The 24,541-nt window shown below is 34.4% G+C and overlaps 1 protein-coding gene and 1 long non-coding RNA gene across 5 annotated transcripts in view; one reads left to right on the plus strand and one right to left on the minus strand.

Moving 5' to 3' along the window:
* LOC144073042 (uncharacterized) overlaps positions 1 to 20,092 on the plus strand; it is a 57,625-nt gene extending 37,533 nt beyond the window's left edge. For all 4 annotated transcript variants that reach the window (XM_077598555.1, XM_077598552.1, XM_077598556.1 and 1 more), the window contains 5 exons: positions 5,117 to 5,237; positions 5,350 to 5,374; positions 5,445 to 5,556; positions 5,631 to 5,760; positions 19,414 to 20,092. In XM_077598555.1, the coding sequence (XP_077454681.1) occupies positions 5,117 to 5,237; positions 5,350 to 5,374; positions 5,445 to 5,556; positions 5,631 to 5,760; positions 19,414 to 19,467 (442 nt within the window). In that variant the 3' untranslated portion in view covers positions 19,468 to 20,092. The remainder of the gene's footprint in view (positions 1 to 5,116; positions 5,238 to 5,349; positions 5,375 to 5,444; positions 5,557 to 5,630; positions 5,761 to 19,413) is intronic.
* The window catches only part of LOC144073043 (uncharacterized), a 56,218-nt gene continuing 50,589 nt past the window's right edge, over positions 18,913 to 24,541 (minus strand). The window contains exon 4 of the long non-coding RNA XR_013299993.1: positions 18,913 to 19,730. This is a non-coding gene — a long non-coding RNA (uncharacterized LOC144073043). The remainder of the gene's footprint in view (positions 19,731 to 24,541) is intronic.

Here is a 24,541-nt window from a genome sequence, read left to right on the forward strand (position 1 = left end):
TAATTGATAGAATTTCATGTCCCATTGATGTTTGACAAAGCCCTTAAAATTACAATCTTAATAAATATTTGCTACAATTTTTGCCCCCTCCAATATGGCCACCACATGTCCTACAATGTTTAACAAAGCCCCCCTCCAAAAAAACAGTCTTAATAAACAATTGATAGAATCTTGCCCCTTTCAATATGGCTGCCACATGACCCACCGATGTATGACAAAGCCCCTAAAAAACATTCTTAATAAACAATTGCTAGAATTTCTGCCCCTTCCAATATGGCCGCCCCATGTCCCGTCTTGGTTAATGATCTTGTTTCGTGCTCTCCAACTCGGCTTATTAGATAAACACAGCGTCTTATTTTGTCATCACTTGGCAAACTCGAGCCACCGAAGTAAGACGGCGTCGATTTCTCTTTCTCTTGCTCTCTCCCGCTGTCGGATCCCGCCAGGCTGATCCAGCGAGAAGTTTAAAACCCCGACAGGACGCAGCGGGAGTGAGTCGACGCCCATCACGTATCTTGTCAAAATATGCGCGCCGGCGCCTCGCCCGAAGCGCCATTGCAAACATATTCACCCTTTTCCTTTCGGGAGGCGTGAGAGTATGTGCCGTCTTTTCATGTCGCGGAAGCAACTTACCACCCTCGTCTTACGTAAAATTTGAGAAACCCGTCAGAAGCGTGTTTTGCTTTTTTAAAGAACCTGTTCCGAGTATGTGAAGCGCAATGTAACAGGCACGCTAGAGTACTTTTAGGATACTTGTAAGAGTCATTTTGGATCATGTATGATTGACATTTGGGCATGACCAATGCCGCTCACAGTTCCTGTTGACCTCGTGCCACTTCCCGTTTGTTGTGGGTGTCACTTAGTAACTTATTGGCTATCATTTTGGATAAGAGGGAATGAACAATGGTGAATGCGGGTGTGAAACTGAGCTAAGTACATTGGTTTTATAGCCCCAATGTAAAAATAAAAGCACGTGATTCTGTTTATGAAAGAGCTACAAAATTGGGCCGCTAGCTGGTTGCCTTCACCTATCCCCCCTCCCGTACGTTTGACACCCCTAGACTATAAAAAAAAATCTAGGAAGTAGATGGGACAAGAGAAAAGGACTATTCAAAATAAAAAAACAACATAACACCCCCCAAAAACGCTGTTTTTAACTTAATTTGCTAGCTTGTAGGTTTAATATTCGTGTTAATATACGTAACATACATGAACCAATCAATAAGATAATGCTATTTTTGTCCTTTTGACACTAGATGAAGAACATAGACCTACCCGTATTGTTAGTGTCGTTCTACGTTTGTTTTTGTTCTTCTTGTCTCCAAACTTTAAATTAAGCAATCTTAGGCATTCCTAAAAAAAAGTCAAAACATATCAGCTCCGTGACATGTTTGTCTGTCCAGGTGAGCCCCCCTAAGACCCCGCAACGCAGCAGCCGCCACATGATTGCTCTCTCGGTCCACCACATAACACCACACACGCGCGTTAAAGAGGACTTCCACACTAAGGCTCCTGCCGCATAGTTATTAATGAGCTGTTTAATTTTAATTAGATAGTAATTCATGTTAATGCCTGCTTAATGGAGCCAAATAATTCCCTTCGGTCACTCGGGGTCTTTATGCTTCGTTTAGCAGCCCCTGCAGATATCCGCTGGCTTTTGTTTTTTTACTTTTTTTGTGTTTTTTTTTTTTAAAACCGCCCCTCCTATTCTCCCCCCAAAACATATAAATGATGACATAGAAGCAAACGGTAACCATACGGGCCGAGCGAAGAGTGTTTTTCTTACGCAAAAATATGCTAAATAGTGTTAACATTTAAAGTAAAAAATGGACTGAGCGATGTTTAAGCTTCTTCTACAACTGGTTCTATTAAATTTGGTCAATCTACGCACGTCCAAATAATTTGTTCCGATTCCAGATTGTCCTAATTTTAATCGAACGCCGATTGCATTAAGGAATTTTTTTCTACGTATACGCAGCCGCCGAGTCATTTTTTTTGTCTCCCACGTTGACCAGGCGGGCATAAATTCCCAAATAAGAAGGTCAAACACACCGAGGAATTCTAATGTGGGTGATAGAAGTCAAGTCTGAAGTGCGGGTAGTGAGGCTCGAGGTCGAGACCTTTTGTTGACGCCAACCCTCACGGCTCACCTTGGGTCGGACCCCCGTGTCGGTCGTCCGTGGGGTGACTCTCGTTAGTGGCTCCAGACGGGCTTTTGCTAAGGACTGACCTGTCTGAGTGCTTTGTGATCTGGCTAGGCGGCGAGCAGGCGCCCTAAACCAGTCAAGAGAACAAATGACTTAAATGCATAATAATTACATTCTTCTAATTTTCTATACTCGTACTTGTGTTGAATACGAATCGGCGGAGGCTACAGGGCCCAAAACTAACCAAATCCCAAAAGATATGACCGCTAGATGATTTAAGTTTTGTTTATACACTATTCCGTCTTTCATTTTCCCAGTCACTTATCCTCACGAGGGTCGCGGGGTGCCAGGTCAAAGGTCATGGGATCCGAGCCAACAACGGGCAAAAGACCAATTCCTGTTAAAATACTGAAATAGAGGAAAATGTGATTGAATTTTTTTTTGGGGGGGGGCAGCAATCAAATGGAATGGATTCAACTTGTATCGCTAACCGTCAAAAAAGCTCGTTAGCCCGCTGAATTTTTCTTCATTCCGTTTAAAACTTTCCCATTTAAGACCCCAGGAAAATGTTTGCAAATGAGATGATCTATTTAGATAACTTCTTATGAATTAAATTGAATTGAATTTAATGCTTTTTGGTACTTTATGGTACTCCACTTTGAATTTGTACGATAAAAATGTCATGTTTTTTGGGACTCAATTCCTTTCAATTTTGTCTTTCAACACATCACACGATAAACACTGTTTTCCATCGAGTCATTCGCCCTCCGCTGGCTTTTGTCCTACCGTTCAATTTGCAACGCGACATAATTTTTTTTTCCCGATTTTAATAGTTAGCTAGTTTATTTGTAAATACTCCTATCATTTCATTGGTATGTAAAAATCCATGATACAGGGACTTTTAAAGAAACGTCTGAACAAAATTGAACAAAATTCCAACCCATCAGATTACTACACAGATAATCCGTCAATATTTGAGCACAGCTAAGAGTAAACATATTTTACAAGATCATTACACAAAATCACCTACTGTGAGTACACATCATGTTTGCTGTATGCGAGAAATTAAAACCGTCAAAAAAGCTCTAATACGCCTTGAAATAAAGGAAATGTGACTGAATTTGATTTTTATTCAGTTTTTATCTTTTTTGAGTAAACAAAAAAACTTTTTAATGCTATTTGAAGTCAAATCAGTGACCTGACTCCAAACTTCTCCCTATTTATTTCATACCTTTATTAATGATTATAAGCGCAAAAAACATACAAATCCAATGTGGTACATATTTACTCACATAGGGCACACTTGAAATTTTCTTCAATCAGTAAAAAATTCAAGATTCTGTAGATATCCTTGTTTGACGCTGACAGCCTGACTGTCTGGCTACATTGCTTACTGACGCGATATATTTCTATAGTGAAAAGGCGGAATGCGCGTGCGCATATCATGCTTGAAACATGACAACATTAGCAATCGACGATGACATTTTCATCTGCTACCATTGACCGATACGATCCGGATTAGAGCCAAAATGGCTAAATTGAGATCACTTTTGCAAAAAAACTTTACTTAAAAAACCCCGTGCAAAAGTTGTTTTACGGCGTACACAATTTGAAATGACAAAAAAAAAAACATACAAGTTGACATGTACGTTATTTTGCACCATCTACTTGCTTTGTCCCCCAGCCTTGGACTCCCTTAGTCTGCTCTTTTAGCTCCTCTTCCTCTTTCTCCTTCTCTTCCTCCTCCTCGTCTACTCACAGCAGGTGCCCGTCCTCCACTAACATTTGTTATCTGTAATCCTGCAGGTTGGGCGCACAAAAAGAGCGTAGTAAACTGTCTCTCAGACCTAATCCCGCCATTTTTTTGGATGGCGCACCCCCTCGCCCTCCCGCCACTATCTGTCTTTTTTTTTTTCGGGGGGTCGCTCCGGGTGGAGAGGCACTTCACTTGTGATTGCCCCTTTTTTTTAAATCTTTTTTTTGGGGGTGGTGGGTCCTCCTCCTCCTTTCTCTTGTTCTTTCTACCTCGCGTTTCTGCGTATCATTTACAGTCATTTTCTGGCAATTAAAACGGGAGCGCTCGCCGCTGCAGGATTTTCGCCCGCAGTGCCAACGCGCGCCTGGCGCTGATGAATAATTCCCCGTGCCCGCAAAAAAAAAATGGAGAGAGCGAGCCTTTCTTTCATGTGGGCTCTTTGTTGATTTACCATTAAAAGGCGCGAGGTGGGTGGGAGGGAGGGTTGGGGGTGTGGGGGCGAGTGTGTGTGTGTGTGTGTGGGGGGGGGGGGATCTGGGGGGGTTAAGGGGCTCGGTGGCCAAAAAAAGGCAAAATGAGGATGGGGCAGATAAAGCGAATGCAATGGCTTGAGGGTCAAATCTATTTCAATCTGTTTTTTTTGCCCGCTTGAAATTCATGCTGCTCAATGCGTAGCGTTCATTTTGCTAATCAAATGTCACTTTTTGCAGATGGTTATAAGACCTTCCCCATGCTGCTCTTCATATTTGTAAATGATAAAGAATATGTGACCACCCGAGCTCCTTTTGGGCCGTTCAAAAAGGCAGCGAAATATGGGAAATAGTTTTAAATTGACTGGAATAACAGAAGATAACTGGGATTAATTAGCAAGAAAATTCATTGTGTGCTGTAGTGGTTAGATTCCAAATATTTGTGAGTTTTGTCAGTGTGTTTGGTAATTATGAAATGGCCATTTGCGTTTTTTTTTGTTATGAGGTCACCTCATTTTTAAGTAAATGTAAAAAAGGAGTTAGCCCAATTAGGATATCGGAACAAAATGTTGGTTTCAAATGTTTTATTTATTCCTTCCTACATTCAAATAGCTTAAGAGATTTATGCATTTCAATTTTTTTATGTGTTGAAGTTAATTGTGGAAAACATTCGACGACTAAAGATTTAGCACTTTTTGCTAATATTGCTAAACTCACTTTTTTATTATTATTTTTTAATACAGTTTTGCAGACTTTGATGACCCCCACTTTTTGGACATCAGTAGACCTCCATTGGTTGATTCGCTCTCAACCCTCCCAGGCAAAATGGATTGGACCTCTGTGAATATCAAAGGCAACCAACGCGTAAGCTAAAGCAAACTTTTTGGTCTTTGATACACTAAGAACAATATACACTTTGACTAATATTATCGTGTCTGTCTCCATGTGTTGCGGCGCCATTTTTTTGTTTTCTCAGCGGACTTCGTTTGGACGTCCATCAGGTAAAAAAAAAAAAAACACTCCTTCACTTCAACTCTCCACCACCTTCATCCACGTTTCTCCTTTGCTTAGCACTAGCGCCCCAGCGTCAAGAGCGCCGGGGTTCGAATCTCAGCTCAGACCGATGCACGCCCGTTTGCCCGAACGAGCGTGAGCGTCTTGACGAGAGAACGGACGCGCGCTCGTGAGTAAACATTGGTTTGTCACACTGCAGCAGTCACACGGCGAGGAGATAATGGTGACCGGAGGCCTTTTTAGGCCTCGCTCTTTTGCCCCGCCCCCCTCCTCGCCTCGGCCAACGTCTCTGAGGCAGAAAGTGCGCCGCCGTCCTCGCTGTCTGTTACACTTGATCACCGTCACCCAGCCGAGACGGACAGCGAACGGCTCGGTATGTACACAAACTGGCACACACACACACACATGTACGCACACACACTCGGCTACTGTGCCAGAGGATATTATACGCGGCGTCTGACACCTCTAAATAAGTGTTTACTCAGTGTAGGTCAGTGTGTGTTGCCTCAGTGCGTGTGTCGCCGTATGAAAGCTTTCCAAAATCATCATTATCCTCCCTCTTGCGTGTTCAAGCTCGTCTTCCTCATTAACGCACAAGTAAAAATAGTCCTCCTCTAAATCCGCGTCGTCACTTTTGTTGATGTGTGTACAGACGCTCCCCTACTTACGAACATTCAACTTACGAACAACGGTACATACGAACATGTCTGCAAATTGCGTTTAAGTCCAAAAATGTTCGCAAGTCCAATTTTGTATTTCGCGCCTTTTTCGCAGTAGTACTTCTTTCCGCCGCTAATACCGACGCCTGGCGCTGTGAGAGCTCAGCTCACCTAGCATCAGTGCTATATTTTGTATTATAATTTATATTTAAGGCCGATATAAGTATATTGAAGGTTTATATAAGTGCATTTGTATGTTTAAGGCTTGTATAAGTAACACGCATTGGTTTGTACTGAAAAAAAAAAAATTTAATAAAATGGAGAGAATATGTACAGTACTGTAGAGAGAGAGAGAGATTTATGTATTAGAAACTGGCCAAAAGAAGCGACCTAATGACGATTGCACAGTTTTCTTCTATAGTATGGCTTTCCCCCCCTAAAAAACGACATAGTATAGTAAGGCTTTTTTTCTTAAAAAACGACATAGTATAGTATGGCTTTCCCCCCCTAAAAAACGACATAGTATAGTATGGCTTTTTTCCTTTAAAAAACGACCAAGTATAGTAAGGCTTTTTTTCCTAAAAAACGACATAGTATAGCATGGCTTTTTTTCTTGAAAAACGACATAGTGGTTGAAGGCTTTTTCCCTAAAAAACGACATAGTATAGTATGGCTTTTTTCCTTTAAAAAACGATATAGTATAGTATGGCTTTTTTTCTTAAAAAACGACAAAGTATAGTAAGGCTTTTTTTCTTAAAAAACGACATAGTATAGTATGGCTTTTCCCCCCTAAAAAACGACATAGTATAGTATGGCTTTTTTCCTTTAAAAAACGACATAGTATAGTAAGGCTTTTTTTCCTAAAAAACGACATAGTATAGCATGGCTTTTTTCCCCTAAAAAAACGACATAGTATAGTATGGCTTTTTTTCTTAAAAAACGACATAGTATAGTATGGCTTTTTTCCTTTAAAAAATGACATAGTATAGTAAGGCTTTTTTTCTTAAAAAACGACATAGTATAGTATGGCTTTCCCCCCCTAAAAAACGACATAGTATAGTATGGCTTTTTTCCTTTAAAAAACGACCAAGTATAGTAAGGCTTTTTTTCCTAAAAAACGACATAGTATAGCATGGCTTTTTTTCTTGAAAAACGACATAGTAGAGGAAGGCTTTTTCCCTAAAAAACGACATAGTATAGTATGGCTTTTTTCCTTTAAAAAACGACATAGTATAGTATGGCTTTTTTTCTTAAAAAACGACATAGTATAGTAAGGCTTTTTTTCTTAAAAAACGACATAGTATAGTATGGCTTTTCCCCCCTAAAAAACGACATAGTATAGTAAGGCTTTTTTTCCTAAAAAACGACATAGTATAGCATGGCTTTTTTCCCCTAAAAAAACGACATAGTATAGCATGGCTTTTTTTCTTGAAAAACGACATAGTAGAGGAAGGCTTTTTCCCTAAAAAACGACATAGTATAGTATGGCTTTTTTCCTTTAAAAAACGATATAGCTTTTCTTAAAAAACGACAAAGTATAGTAAGGCTTTTTTTCTTAAAAAACGACATAGTATAGTATGGCTTTTCCCCCCTAAAAAACGACATAGTATAGTATGGCTTTTTTCCTTTAAAAAACGACATAGTATAGTAAGGCTTTTTTTCCTAAAAAACGACATAGTATAGCATGGCTTTTTTCCCCTAAAAAAACGACATAGTATAGTATGGCTTTTTTTCTTAAAAAACGACATAGTATAGTATGGCTTTTTTCCTTTAAAAAATGACATAGTATAGTAAGGCTTTTTTTCTTAAAAAACGACATAGTATAGTATGGCTTTCCCCCCCTAAAAAACGACATAGTATAGTATGGCTTTTTTCCTTTAAAAAACGACCAAGTATAGTAAGGCTTTTTTTCCTAAAAAACGACATAGTATAGCATGGCTTTTTTTCTTGAAAAACGACATAGTAGAGGAAGGCTTTTTCCCTAAAAAACGACATAGTATAGTATGGCTTTTTTCCTTTAAAAAACGACATAGTATAGTATGGCTTTTTTTCTTAAAAAACGACATAGTATAGTAAGGCTTTTTTTCTTAAAAAACGACATAGTATAGTATGGCTTTTCCCCCCTAAAAAACGACATAGTATAGTAAGGCTTTTTTTCCTAAAAAACGACATAGTATAGCATGGCTTTTTTCCCCTAAAAAAACGACATAGTATAGCATGGCTTTTTTTCTTGAAAAACGACATAGTAGAGGAAGGCTTTTTCCCTAAAAAACGACATAGTATAGTATGGCTTTTTTCCTTTAAAAAACGATATAGTATAGTATGGCTTTTTTTCTTAAAAAACGACAAAGTATAGTAAGGCTTTTTTTCTTAAAAAACGACATAGTATAGTATGGCTTTTCCCCCCTTAAAAACGACATAGTATAGTATGGCTTTTTTCCTTTAAAAAACGACATAGTATAGTAAGGCTTTTTTTCCTAAAAAACGACATAGTATAGCATGGCTTTTTTCCCCTAAAAAAACGACATAGTATAGTATGGCTTTTTTTCTTAAAAAACGACATAGTATAGTATGGCTTTTTTCCTTTAAAAAATGACATAGTATAGTAAGGCTTTTTTTCTTAAAAAACGACATAGTATAGTATGGCTTTTCCCCCCTAAAAAACGACATAGTATAGTATGGCTTTTTTCCTTTAAAAAACGACCAAGTATAGTAAGGCTTTTTTTCCTAAAAAACGACATAGTATAGCATGGCTTTTTTTCTTGAAAAACGACATAGTAGAGGAAGGCTTTTTCCCTAAAAAACGACATAGTATAGTATGGCTTTTTTCCTTTAAAAAACGACATAGTATAGTATGGCTTTTTTTCTTAAAAAACGACATAGTATAGTAAGGCTTTTTTTCTTAAAAAACGACATAGTATAGTATGGCTTTTCCCCCCTAAAAAACGACATAGTATAGTAAGGCTTTTTTTCCTAAAAAACGACATAGTATAGCATGGCTTTTTTCCCCTAAAAAAACGACATAGTATAGCATGGCTTTTTTTCTTGAAAAACGACATAGTAGAGGAAGGCTTTTTCCCTAAAAAACGACATAGTATAGTATGGCTTTTTTCCTTTAAAAAACGACATAGTATAGTATGGCTTTTTTTCTTAAAAAACGACATAGTATAGTAAGGCTTTTTTTCTTAAAAAACGACATAGTATAGTATGGCTTTTCCCCCCTAAAAAACGACATAGTATAGTATGGCTTTTTTCCTTTAAAAAACGATCAAGTATAGTAAGGCTTTTTTTTCCTAAAAAACGACATAGTATAGCATGGCTTTTTTTCTTGAAAACGACATAGTAGAGGAAGGCTTTTTCCCTAAAAAACGACATAGTATAGTATGGCTTTTTTCCTTTAAAAAACGACATAGTATAGTATGGCTTTTCCCCCCTAAAAACGACATAGTATAGTAAGGCTTTTTTTCCTAAAAAACGACATAGTATAGCATTGCTTTTTTTCTTGAAAAACGACATAGTAGTGGAAGGCTTTTTCCCTAAAAAACGACATAGTATAGTATGGCTTTTTTCCTTTAAAAAACGACATAGTATAGTATGGCTTTTTTTCTTAAAAAACGACATAGTATAGTAAGGCTTTTTTTCCTAAAAAACGACATAGTATAGCATGGCTTTTCCCCCCCCAAAAAACGACATAGTATAGCATGGCTTTTTTTCTTGAAAAACGACATAGTAGAGGAAGGCTTTTTCCCTAAAAAACGACATAGTATAGTATGGCTTTTTTCCTTTAAAAAACGACATAGTATAGTAAGGCTTTTTTTCTTAAAAAACGACATGGTATAGTATGGCTTTTCCCCCCTAAAAAAACGACATAGTATAGTATGGCTTTTTTCCTTTTAAAAAACGACATAGTATAGTATGGCTTTTTTTCTTAAAAAATGACATAGTATAGTAAGGCTTTTTTTCTTAAAAAACGACATAGTATAGTATGGCTTTTCCCCCCTAAAAAACGACATAGTATAGTATGGCTTTTTTCCTTTAAAAAACGACATAGTATAGTAAGGCTTTTTTTCCTAAAAAAACGACATAGTATAGCATGGCTTTTTTCCCCTAAAAAAACGACATAGTATAGTATGGCTTTTCCCCCCTAAAAAACGACATAGTATAGTATGGCTTTTTTCCTTTAAAAAACGACATAGTATAGTAAGGCTTTTTTTCTTAAAAAACGACATAGTATAGTAAGGCTTTTTTTCTTAAACGACATAGTATAGTATGGCTTTTCCCCCCTAAAAAACGACATAGTATAGTATGGCTTTTTTCCTTTAAAAAACGACATAGTATAGTAAGGCTTTTTTTCCTAAAAAACGACATAGTATAGCATGGCTTTTTTTCTTGAAAAACGACATAGTAGTGGAAGGCTTTTTCCCTAAAAAACGACATAGTATAGTATGGCTTTTTTCCTTTAAAAAACGACCAAGTATAGTAAGGCATTTTTCCCTAAAAAACGACATATTATAGCATGGCTTTTTTTCTTGAAAAACGACATAGTAGAGGAAGGCTTTTCCCCTAAAAAACGACATAGTATAGTATGGCTTTTTTCCTTTAAAAAACGACATAGTATAGTATGGCTTTTTTTCTTAAAAAACGACATAGTATAGTAAGGCTTTTTTTCTTAAAAAACGACATAGTATAGTATGGCTTTTCCCCCCTAAAAAACGACATAGTATAGTAAGGCTTTTTTTCCTAAAAAACGACATAGTATAGCATGGCTTTTTTCCCCTAAAAAAACGACATAGTATAGCATGGCTTTTTTTCTTGAAAAACGACATAGTAGAGGAAGGCATTTTCCCTAAAAAACGACATAGTATAGAATGGCTTTTTTCCTTTAAAAAAACGACATAGTATAGTATGGCTTTTTTTCTTAAAAAACGACATAGTATAGTAAGGCTTTTTTTCTTAAAAAACGACATAGTATAGTATGGCTTTTCCCCCCTAAAAAACGACATAGTATAGTATGGCTTTTTTCCTTTAAAAAAAACGACATAGTATAGTATGGCTTTCCCCCCCTAAAAAGCGACATAGTATAGTATGGCTTTTTTCCTTTAAAAAACGACATAGTATAGTAAGGCTTTTTTTCTTAAAAAACGACATAGTATAGTAAGGCTTTTTTTCTTAAAAAACGACATAGTATAGTATGGCTTTTCCCCCCTAAAAAACGACATAGTATAGTATGGCTTTTCCCCCCTAAAAAACGACATAGTATAGTATGGCTTTTTTCCTTTAAAAAACGACCAAGTATAGTAAGGCTTTTTTTCCTAAAAAACGACATAGTATAGCATGGCTTTTTTTCTTGAAAAACGACATAGTAGAGGAAGGCTTTTTCCCTAAAAAACGACATAGTATAGTATGGCTTTTTTCCTTTAAAAAACGACATAGTATAGTAAGGCTTTTTTTCCTAAAAAAACGACATAGTATAGCATGGCTTTTTCCCCCTAAAAAAACGACATAGTATAGCATGGCTTTTTTTCTTGAAAAACGACATAGTAGAGGAAGGCTTTTTCCCTAAAAAACGACATAGTTTAGAATGGCTTTTTTCCTTTAAAAAACGACATAGTATAGTATGGCTTTTTTTCTTAAAAAACGACATAGTATAGTAAGGCTTTTTTTCTTAAAAAACGACATAGTATAGTAAGGCTTTTTTTCTTAAAAAACGACATAGTATAGTATGGCTTTTTTCCTTTAAAAAACGACCAAGTATAGTAAGGCTTTTTTTCTTGAAAAACGACATAGTAGTGGAAGGCTTTTTCCCTAAAAAACGACATAGTATAGTATGGCTTTTCCCCCCTAAAAAACGACATAGTATAGTATGGCTTTTTTCCTTTAAAAAACGACATAGTATAGTAAGGCTTTTTCCCCTAAAAAAACGACATAGTATAGCATGGCTTTTTTTCTTGAAAAATGACATAGTAGAGGAAGGCTTTTTCCCTAAAAAACGACATAGTTTAGAATGGATTTTTCCTTTAAAAAACGACATAGTATAGTATGGCTTTTTTTCTTAAAAAACGACATAGTATAGTAAGGCTTTTTTTCTTAAAAAACGACATAGTATAGTATGGCTTTTCCCCCCTAAAAAACGACAAAGTATAGTATGGCTTTTTTCCTTTAAAAAACGACATAGTATAGTAAGGCTTTTTTTCTTAAAAAACGACATAGTATAGTATGGCTTTTCCCCCCTAAAAAACGACATAGTATAGTATGGCTTTTTTCCTTTAAAAAACGACATAGTATAGTAAGGCTTTTTTTCTTAAAAAACGACATAGTATAGTAAGGCTTTTTTTCTTAAACGACATAGTATAGTATGGCTTTTCCCCCCTAAAAAACGACATAGTATAGTATGGCTTTTTTCCTTTAAAAAACGACCAAGTATAGTAAGGCTTTTTTTCCTAAAAAACGACATAGTATAGCATGGCTTTTTTTCCTAAAAAACGACACAGTATAGCATGGCTTTTTTTCTTGAAAAACGACATAGTAGAGGAAGGCTTTTTCCCTAAAAAACGACATAGTTTAGAATGGCTTTTTTCCTTTAAAAAACGACATAGTATAGTATGGCTTTCCCCCCCTAAAAAACGACATAGTATAGTATGGCTTTTTTCCTTTAAAAAACGACCAAGTATAGTAAGGCTTTTTTTCCTAAAAAACGACATAGTATAGCATGGCTTTTTTTCTTGAAAAACGACATAGTAGAGGAAGGCTTTTTCCCTAAAAAACGACATAGTATAGTATGGCTTTTTTCCTTTAAAAAACGACATAGTATAGTATGGCTTTTCCCCCCTAAAAACGACATAGTATAGTAAGGCTTTTTTTCCTAAAAAACGACATAGTATAGCATGGCTTTTTTTCTTAAAAATCGACATAGTAGTGGAAGGCTTTTTCCCTAAAAAACGACATAGTATAGTATGGCTTTTTTCCTTAAAAAACGACATAGTATAGTAAGGCTTTTTTTCCTAAAAAACGACATAGTATAGCATGGCTTTTTCCCCCCCAAAAAACGACATAGTATAGCATGGCTTTTTTTCTTGAAAAACGACATAGTAGAGGAAGGCTTTTTCCCTAAAAAACGACATAGTATAGTATGGCTTTTTTCCTTTAAAAAACGACATAGTATAGTAAGGCTTTTTTTCTTAAAAAACGACATGGTATAGTATGGCTTTTCCCCCCTAAAAAACAACATAGTATAGTATGGCTTTTTTCCTTTAAAAAACGACATAGTATAGTAAGGCTTTTTTTCCTAAAAAACGACATAGTATAGCATGGCTTTTTTTCTTGAAAAACGACATAGTAGTGGAAGGCTTTTTCCCTAAAAAACGACATAGTATAGTATGGCTTTTTTCCTTTAAAAAACGACCAAGTATAGTAAGGCTTTTTTCCCTAAAAAACGACATAGTATAGCATGGCTTTTTTTCTTGAAAAACGACATAGTAGAGGAAGGCTTTTTCCCTAAAAAACGACATAGTATAGTATGGCTTTTTTCCTTTAAAAAACGACATAGTATAGTATGGCTTTTTTTCTTAAAAAACGACATAGTATAGTAAGGCTTTTTTTCTTAAAAAACGACATAGTATAGTATGGCTTTTCCCCCCTAAAAAACGACATAGTATAGTAAGGCTTTTTTTCCTAAAAAACGACATAGTATAGCATGGCTTTTTTCCCCTAAAAAAACGACATAGTATAGCATGGCTTTTTTTCTTGAAAAACGACATAGTAGAGGAAGGCTTTTTCCCTAAAAAACGACATAGTATAGTATGGCTTTTTTTCTTAAAAAACGACATAGTATAGTAAGGCTTTTTTTCTTAAAAAACGACATAGTATAGTATGGCTTTTCCCCCCTAAAAAATGACATAGTATAGTATGGCTTTTTTCCTTTAAAAAAAACGACATAGTATAGTATGGCTTTCCCCCCCTAAAAAACGACATACTATAGTATAGCTTTTTTCCTTTAAAAAACGACATAGTATAGTAAGGCTTTTTTTCTTAAAAAACGACATAGTATAGTAAGGCTTTTTTTCTTAAAAAACGACATAGTATAGTATGGCTTTTCCCCCCTAAAAAACGACATAGTATAGTATGGCTTTTCCCCCCTAAAAAACGACATAGTATAGTATGGCTTTTTTCCTTTAAAAAACGACCAAGTATAGTAAGGCTTTTTTTCCTAAAAAACGACATAGTATAGCATGGCTTTTTTTCTTGAAAAACGACATAGTAGAGGAAGGCTTTTTCCCTAAAAAACGACATAGTATAGTATGGCTTTTTTCCTTTAAAAAACGACATAGTATAGTATGGCTTTTCCCCCCTAAAAACGACATAGTATAGTAAGGCTTTTTTTCCTAAAAAACGACATAGTATAGCATGGCTTTTTTTCTTGAAAAACGACATAGTAGTGGAAGGCTTTTTCCCTAAAAAACGACATAGTATAGTATGGCTTTTTTCCTTTAAAAAACGACATAGTATAGTATGGCTTTTTTTCTTAAAAAACGACATAGTATAGTAAGGCTTTTTTTCCTAAAAAACGACATAGTATAGCATGGCTTTTTCCCCCCCAAAAAACGACATAGTATAGCATGGCTTTTTTTCTTGAAAAACAACATAGTAGAGGAAGGCTTTTTCCCTAAAAAACGACATAGTATAGTATGGCTTTTTCCTTTAAAAAACGACATAGTATAGTAAGGCTTTTTTTCTTAAAAAACGACATGGTATAGTATGGCTTTTCCCCCCTAAAAAACAACATAGTATAGTATGGCTTTTTTCCTTTAAAAAACGACATAGTATAGTAAGGCTTTTTTTCCTAAAAAACGACATAGTATAGCATGGCTTTTTTTCTTGAAAAACGACATAGTAGAGGAAGGCTTTTTCCCTAAAAAACGACATAGTTTAGAATGGCTTTTTTCCTTTAAAAAACGACATAGTATAGTATGGCTTTTTTTCTTAAAAAACGACATAGTATAGTAAGGCTTTTTTTCTTAAAAAACGACATAGTATAGTATGGCTTTTTTCCTTTAAAAAACGACCAAGTATAGTAAGGCTTTTTTTCCTAAAAAACGACATAGTATAGCATGGCTTTTTTTCTTGAAAAACGACATAGTAGTGGAAGGCTTTTTCCCTAAAAAACGACATAGTATAGTAAGGCTTTTTTTCTTAAAAAACGACATAGTATAGTAAGGCTTTTTTTCTTAAACGACATAGTATAGTATGGCTTTTCCCCCCTAAAAAACGACATAGTATAGTATGGCTTTTTTCCTTTAAAAAACGACCAAGTATAGTAAGGCTTTTTTTCCTAAAAAACGACATAGTATAGCATGGCTTTTTTTCTTGAAAAACGACATAGTAGAGGAAGGCTTTTTCCCTAAAAAACGACATAGTATAGTATGGCTTTTTTCCTTTAAAAAACGACATAGTATAGTAAGGCTTTTTTTCTTAAAAAACGACATAGTATAGTATGGCTTTTCCCCCCTAAAAAACGACATAGTATACTAAGGCTTTTTTTCTTAAAAAACGACATAGTATAGTAAGGCTTTTTTTCTTAAAAAACGACATAGTATAGTAAGGCTTTTTTTCTTAAAAAACGACATAGTATAGTATGGCTTTTTTCCTTTAAAAAACAACCAAGTATAGTAAGGCTTTTTTTCTTGAAAAACGACATAGTAGTGGAAGGCTTTTTCCCTAAAAAACGACATAGTATAGTATGGCTTTTTTCCTTTAAAAAACGACATAGTATAGTATGGCTTTTTTTCTTAAAAAACGACATAGTATAGTAAGGCTTTTTTTCTTAAAAAACGACATAGTATAGTATGGCTTTTCCCCCCAAAAAACGACATAGTATAGTATGGCTTTTTTCCTTTAAAAAAACGACATAGTACACTAAGGCTTTTTCCCCTAAAAAAACGACATAGTATAGCATGGCTTTTTTTCTTGAAAAATGACATAGTAGAGGAAGGCTTTTTCCCTAAAAAACGACATAGTTTAGAATGGATTTTTCCTTTAAAAAACGACATAGTATAGTATGGCTTTTTTTCTTAAAAAACGACATAGTATAGTAAGGCTTTTTTTCTTAAAAAACGACATAGTATAGTATGGCTTTTCCCCCCTAAAAAACGACAAAGTATAGTATGGCTTTTTTCCTTTAAAAAACGACATAGTATAGTAAGGCTTTTTTTCTTAAAAAACGACATAGTATAGTATGGCTTTTCCCCCCTAAAAAACGACATAGTATAGTATGGCTTTTTTCCTTTAAAAAACGACATAGTATATAAGGCTTTTTTTCTTAAAAAACGACATAGTATAGTAAGGCTTTTTTTCTTAAACGACATAGTATAGTATGGCTTTTCCCCCCTAAAAAACGACATAGTATAGTATGGCTTTTTTCCTTTAAAAAACGACCAAGTATAGTAAGGCTTTTTTTCCTAAAAAACGACATAGTTTAGAATGGATTTTTCCTTTAAAAAACGACATAGTAGAGGAAGGCTTTTTCCCTAAAAAACGACATAGTATAGTATGGCTTTTTTCCTTTAAAAAACGACACAGTATAGTATGGCTTTTTTTCTTAAAAAACGACATAGTATAGTAAGGCTTTTTTTCTTAAAAAACGACATAGTATAGTATGGCTTTTCCCCCCTAAAAAACGACATAGTATAGTAAGGCTTTTTTTCCTAAAAAACGACATAGTATAGTAAGGCTTTTTTTCTTAAAAAAACGACATAGTATAGTAAGGCTTTTTTTCTTAAAAAACGACATAGTATAGTAAGGCTTTTTTTCTTAAAAAACGACATAGTATAGTATGGCTTTTCTCCCCTAAAAAACGACATAGTATAGTATGGCTTTTTTCCTTTAAAAAACGACATAGTATAGTAAGGCTTTTTTTTCCTAAAAAACGACATAGTATAGCATTGCTTTTTCCCCCTAAAAAAACGACATAGTATAGCATGGCTTTTTTTCTTGAAAAACGACATAGTAGAGGAAGGCTTTTTCCCTAAAAAACGACATAGTATAGTATGGCTTTTTTCCTTTAAAAAAACGACATAGTATAGTATTGCTTTCCCCCCCTAAAAAACGACATAGTATAGTATGGCTTTTTTCCTTTAAAAAACGACATAGTATAGTATTGCTTTCCCCCCCTAAAAAACGACATAGTATCGTATGGCTTTTTTTCTTAAAAAATGACATAGTATAGTAAGGCTTTTTTTCTTAAAAAACGACATAGTATAGTATGGCTTTCCCCCCCTAAAAAACGACATAGTATAGTATGGCTTTTTTCCTTTAAAAAACGACCAAGTATAGTAAGGCTTTTTTTCCTAAAAAACGACATAGTATAGTATGGCTTTCCCCCCCTAAAAAACGACATAGTATAGTATGGCTTTTTTCCTTTAAAAAATGACCAAGTATAGTAAGGCTTTTTTTCCTAACAAACGACATAGTATAGCATGGCTTTTTTTCTTGAAAAACGACATAGTAGTGGAAGGCTTTTTCCCTAAAAAACGACATAGTATAGTATGGCTTTTTTCCTTTAAAAAACGACATAGTATAGTATGGCTTTTTTTCTTAAAAAATGACATAGTATAGTAAGGCTTTTTTTCTTAAAAAACGACATAGTATAGTATGGCTTTTCCCCCCTAAAAAACGACATAGTATAGTATGGCTTTTTTCCTTTAAAAAACGACATAGTATAGTAAGGCTTTTTTTCCTAAAAAAACGACATAGTATAGCATGGCTTTTTTCCCCTAAAAAAACGACATAGTATAGCATGGCTTTTTTTCTTGAAAAACGACATAGTAGAGCAAGGCTTTTTCCCTAAAAAACGACATAGTTTAGAATGGCTTTTTTCCTTTAAAAAACGACATAGTATAGTATGGCTTTTTTTCTTAAAAAACGACATAGTAGAGGAAGCCTTTTTTTCTTAAAAAACGATATTGTATAGTAAGGCTTCTTTTCTTAAAAAACGACACAGTATAGTAAGGCTTTTTTTCTTTAAAAAATGACATAGCAAGTAAGGCTAAGAGAGTCGGAGAATAAATCTGACTTCTGATTCTTCACCTTCTAGTTGTTGCTGTGGTCCACTGGCAAAATCATTGGGTCAGAACATGGGGCGGGAATCAGGAGTGAGTTCAATTCCACTCGTTGCAATTCTCAAATTGTTTATTGAGGTAATGAAAAGGATAAATATAACTTCCAATCATCTCATTTCAGAAGTCACTGTGGTCCAGTGGCAAAGACAATGGGTCAGACAGACCTCAAGTTAGTGGATTTGACTGCCATGTGGGAGATGGGGTTCGAATCCCGCTCTCGTTTGACTAATCACTACACTAGTAGTTCAGTAAATGGGTAATCCTTTTTTCATTCAAATAAAGACTTAGTCATTTTTTTCAGCAAAACAATATTTCCGGTCAGCCTTCGGCTGACCGGAAGACAGTTGGGAGGGGGGGGTTCCTGGTGGTGTTCGACAGTCGGCCTTCGGCCGACTGCCGACACCATACAGTCGTTGACCGGCGACACCGGGACGTGAACCCTCGACACCCACGTCGCAGGCAGGTGAGTTACCCACTACACCACGAGGCGGCCCGCCTATACATGATTGGAAGTTATATTTATCCTTTTCATTACCTAAATAAACAATTTGAGAATTGCAAAGAGTGGAATTGAACTCATTCCTGATTTGAACTTGAGTCCACCTGAAGTTCTGACCCATTGTCTTTGCCACTGGACCACAGTGACTTCTGAAATGATGTGACTTTTGCAGAAAAGGACATAGCTCAAAGATGCTTACATTTGTAAAAATCCTAACCTTGACGTTGCGCTTCCAAATGAATAGACACGCAAAGTTAAAATGGTAAAAACATGAAAACTTTAAACAATTTAATTGTCATATAAATTGCTGAAAAAAAGGGTTTTTTTTTAAATACAAAATGTGTCTTTAGCAGTTTGGTCAGACAGATCTTCGTAAATGACAGCAGATTGATAGTATTTGTCAGCTCTGGATTAAGGAGGAAAACCAAGACAAAAAGTGCGTCTCTCTTTCTCAGTGGCGTCTGTGAGGAGCTTTTTAATAAGACGAGGCAGCAAAAAAAAAAAAAGAGGGGGTACAGTAAATCCTCCAAATCTGAGCACGTCCATCTCGGGGACCCGAGGGTCCCGCGCTATGATTGACGGGGCCCCTTTCACCGGCGCAGTAGGACGGATTGGAGGGGGGGACGGATTAGGACCGTCTCGCCCTAAAGGGCCATTGTGGCTGCACGTCTCTCAGCTGCTTCGCGGGGCAGGCGGGGGCGCCGTCCAAATGCGCTCGCTCTTCATTTTGTCTCATTCTCTCCTTTCTTTCCTAGGCCGCCGACATCCAATCTATTTCAACTGCACAAGCGGATGGGACATCAATCTGAAAAGTCTGGTTGCCAAGCGACTCGCGGCCTCGTCGTATGACCTTTCCGCCGTTTCCGCAGAACCCCCTCGCGGCCGAGCATCCGCTTCCCGACGGGCCTTTGGCGGGAGCGTCCCCGTTGGTGAGGCGGGGGGGGGACCCTTGGGGTCATGAGACCCCCGGCTGGCCCGGCGGCGCCGCTGGCACCGAGCATTGCCGAGGGGAGAAGCCTCGCCAGAGGGTACGCCGGACTCCCGCTGAGAACGCTCGCAGGCAATTAGACGTCTGCGGACAAAAAAAGCAGAGTGGGGATTTGGAACATGGCTTTTTGGTTGGAGTGTGCTGCGGAAAAAAAGTAGAATACCGGAAATAGGTGAAAGCGCTACAAAGTATGCAGAGGGAAAGTACTTTCAAGATTAAAGATGAAAGTGTTGTATGACTTTCGTTATGTCACAACTTGTGAAACTGGGAAAGATTGAGAGAAAAATGTCTTAATATGACAACAAATTGTTGTATAGTATTATAAGAGAAACATTGTATTAGATTACAATTAGTATATATGGTCTTTGTTTCGTAATTGGAAAAAAAGCCTGACTGTTAATGTTTTTTTAAGAAAAAAAAACATACTATACATGGTAATTTTTAAAAGAATTCTTCAAATAATGACCATGTATAGTAAGGCATTTTTTCTTTAAAATATGACCATGTGTAGTAAGGCTTTTTCTCTTTAAAAACGACCATGTATAGTAAGGCTTTTTTTTAAATGAAAAGAAGCCTTACTATAAAGAGTATTTTTTTTTAAAGAAATAAAGCCTTACTATACATGGTCATTTTTTGACAAAAAAGCCTTACTATACATGGTCATTTTTTACGAAAAAAGCCTTAGTGTACATGGTAGTTTTTTTAAAGAATAAAGCCTTACTATACATGGTTGTTTTTAAAGAAAAAAAAGCCTTACTATACATGGTCATTTTTTAAGAAATAAAGCCTTACTATACATGGTCATTTTTTAAAGAAATAAAGCCTTACTATACATGGTAGTTTTTTAAAGAATAAAGCCTTACTATACATGGTCTTTTTTTTTAACTAAAAAGGCCTTACTATACATGGTCATTTTTTAACAAAAAAAGCCTTACTATACATGGTCATTTTTTGACAAAAAAAGCCTTACTATACATGGTCATTTTTTACGAAAAAAGCCTTACTATACATGGTAGTTTTTTTAAAGAATAAAGCCTTACTATACATGGTTGTTTTTTAAGAAAAAAGCCTTACTATACATGGTTGTTTTTTAAGAAAAAAAGCCTTACTATACATGGTCATTTTTTAAAGAAATAAAGCCTTACTATACATGGTCTTTTTTTAAACTAAAAAGTTCTTACTATACATGGTCATTTTTTATGAAAAAAGCCTTACTATACATGGTAGTTTTTTTAAAGAATAAAGCCTTACTATACATGGTTGTTTTTTAAGAAAAAAAAGCCTTACTATACATGGTCATTTTTTAAGAAAAAAAGCCTTACTATACATGGTCATTTTTTAAAGAAATAAAGCCATACTATACATGGTCTTTTTTTAAACTAAAAAGGCCTTACTATACATGGTCATTTTTTAACAAAAAAAGCCTTACTATACATGGTCATTTTTTGGCAAAAAAGCCTTACTATACATGGTCATTTTTTACGAAAAAAGCCTTACTATACATAGTAGTTTTTTTAAAGAATAAAGCCTTACTATACATGGTTGTTTTTTAAGAAAAAAGCCTTACTATACATGGTCTTTTTTTAAACTAAAAAGGCCTTACTATACATGGTCCTTTTTTGACAAAAAAGCCTTACTATACATGGTCATTTTTTACGAAAAAAGCCTTACTATACATGGTAGTTTTTTTAAAGAATAAAGCCTTACTATACATGGTTGTTTTTTAAGAAAAAAGCCTTACTATACATGGTTGTTTTTTAAGAAAAAAAGCCTTACTATACATGGTCATTTTTTAAAGAAATAAAGCCTTACTATACATGGTCTTTTTTTAAACTAAAAAGGCCTTACTATACATGGTCATTTTTTAACAAAAAAAGCCTTACTATACATGGTCATTTTTTGACAAAAAAGCCTTACTATACATGGTCATTTTTTATGAAAAAAGCCTTACTATACATGGTAGTTTTTTTAAAGAATAAAGCCTTACTATACATGGTTGTTTTTTTTAAGAAAAAGCCTTACTATACATGGTTGTTTTTTAAGGAAAAAAAAGCCTTACTATACATGGTCATTTTTTAAGAAAAAAAGCCTTACTATACATGGTCATTTTTTAAAGAAATAAAGCCTTACTATACATGGTCTTTTTTTAAACTAAAAAGGCCTTACTATACATGGTCATTTTTTTAACAAAAAAAGCCTTACTATACATGGTCATTTTTTGACAAAAAAGCCTTACTATACATGGTCATTTTTTACGAAAAAAGCCTTACTATACATGGTCATTTTTTACGAAAAAAGCCTTACTATACATGGTAGTTTTTTTAAAGAAAAAAGCCTTACTATACATGGTCTTTTTTTAAACTAAAAAGGCCTTACTATACATGGTCATTTTTTAACAAAAAAAGCCTTACTATACATGGTCATTTTTTGACAAAAAAGCCTTACTATACATGGTCATTTTTTATGAAAAAAGCCTTACTATACATGGTAGTTTTTTAAAAGAATAATGCCTTACTATACATGGTTGTTTTTTAAGAAAAAGCCTTACTATACATGGTCATTTTTTAAGAAAAAAAAAGCCTTACTATACATGGTCATTTTTTAAGAAAAAAAGCCTTACTATACACTGTCATTTTTTAAAGAAATAAAGCCTTACTATACATGGTCTTTTTTAAACTAAAAAGGCCTTACTATACATGGTATTTTTTAAACTAAAAAGGCCTTACTATACATGGTCATTTTTTAACAAAAAAAGCCTTACTATACATGGTCATTTTTTGACAAAAAAGCCTTACTATACATGGTCATTTTTTACGAAAAAAGCCTTAGTGTACATGGTAGTTTTTTTAAAGAATAAAGCCTTACTATACATGGTTGTTTTTTTAAGAAAAAGCCTTACTATACATAGTTGTTTTTTAAGAAAAAAAAGCCTTACTATACATGGTCATTTTTTAAGAAATAAAGCCTTACTATACATGGTCATTTTTTAAAGAAATAAAGCCTTACTATACATGGTAGTTTTTTAAAGAATAAAGCCTTACTATACATGGTCTTTTTTTAACTAAAAAGGCCTTACTATACATGGTCATTTTTTAACAAAAAAAGCCTTACTATACATGGTCATTTTTTGACAAAAAAGCCTTACTATACATGGTCATTTTTTACGAAAAAAGCCTTACTATACATGGTAGTTTTTTTAAAGAATAAAGCCTTACTATACATGGTTGTTTTTTAAGAAAAAAAGCCTTACTATACATGGTCATTTTTTAAAGAAATAAAGCCTTACTATACATGGTCTTTTTTTAAACTAAAAAGGCCTTACTATACATGGTCATTTTTTAACAAAAAAAGCCTTACTATACATGGTCATTTTTTGACAAAAAAGCCTTACTATACATGGTCATTTTTTATGAAAAAAGCCTTACTATACATGGTAGTTTTTTTAAAGAATAAAGCCTTACTATACATGGTTGTTTTTTTTAAGAAAAAGCCTTACTATACATGGTTGTTTTTTAAGGAAAAAAAAGCCTTACTATACATGGTCATTTTTTAAGAAAAAAAGCCTTACTATACATGGTCATTTTTTAAAGAAATAAAGCCTTACTATACATGGTCTTTTTTTAAACTAAAAAGGCCTTACTATACATGGTCATTTTTTTAACAAAAAAAGCCTTACTATACATGGTCATTTTTTGACAAAAAAGCCTTACTATACATGGTCATTTTTTACGAAAAAAGCCTTACTATACATGGTCATTTTTTACGAAAAAAGCCTTACTATACATGGTAGTTTTTTTAAAGAAAAAAGCCTTACTATACATGGTCTTTTTTTAAACTAAAAAGGCCTTACTATACATGGTCATTTTTTAACAAAAAAAGCCTTACTATACATGGTCATTTTTTGACAAAAAAGCCTTACTATACATGGTCATTTTTTATGAAAAAAGCCTTACTATACATGGTAGTTTTTTAAAAGAATAAAGCCTTACTATACATGGTTGTTTTTTAAGAAAAAAGCCTTACTATACATCGTTGTTTTTTAAGAAAAAAAAGCCTTACTATACATGGTCATTTTTTAAGAAAAAAAGCCTTACTATACACTGTCATTTTTTAAAGAAATAAAGCCTTACTATACATGGTCTTTTTTAAACTAAAAAGGCCTTACTATACATGGTCTTTTTTAAACTAAAAAGGCCTTACTATACATGGTCATTTTTTAAGAAAAAAGCCTTACTATACATGGTTGTTTTTTAAGAAAAAAGCCTTACTATACAAGATAATTTTTTAAAGAAATAAAGCCTTACTATACATGGTCTTTTTTTAAACTAAAAAGGCCTTACTATACATGGTCATTTTTTATGAAAAAAGCCTTACTATACATGGTAGTTTTTTTAAAGAATAAAGCCTTACTATACATGGTTGTTTTTTTAAGAAAAAGCCTTACTATACATGGTTGTTTTTTAAGGAAAAAAAAGCCTTACTATACATGGTCATTTTTTAAGAAAAAAAGCCTTACTATACATGGTCATTTTTTAAAGAAATAAAGCCTTACTATACATGGTAGTTTTTTAAAGAATAAAGCCTTACTATACATGGTCTTTTTTAAACTAAAAAGGCCTTACTATACATGGTCATTTTTTAACAAAAAAAGCCTTACTATACATGGTCATTTTTTGACAAAAAAGCCTTACTATACATGGTCATTTTTTACGAAAAAAGCCTTACTATACATGGTAGTTTTTTTGAAGAATAAAGCCTTACTATACATGGTCGTTTTTTAACAAAAAAAGCCTTACTATACATGGTCATTTTTTGATAAAAAAGCCTTACTATACATGGTCATTTTTTACGAAAAAAGCCTTACTATACATGGTAGTTTTTTTTAAGAATAAAGC

The sequence above is a fragment of the Stigmatopora argus genome, chromosome 4, assembly GCF_051989625.1.
Source record: "Stigmatopora argus isolate UIUO_Sarg chromosome 4, RoL_Sarg_1.0, whole genome shotgun sequence".
Lineage (NCBI taxonomy): Eukaryota > Metazoa > Chordata > Actinopteri > Syngnathiformes > Syngnathidae > Stigmatopora > Stigmatopora argus.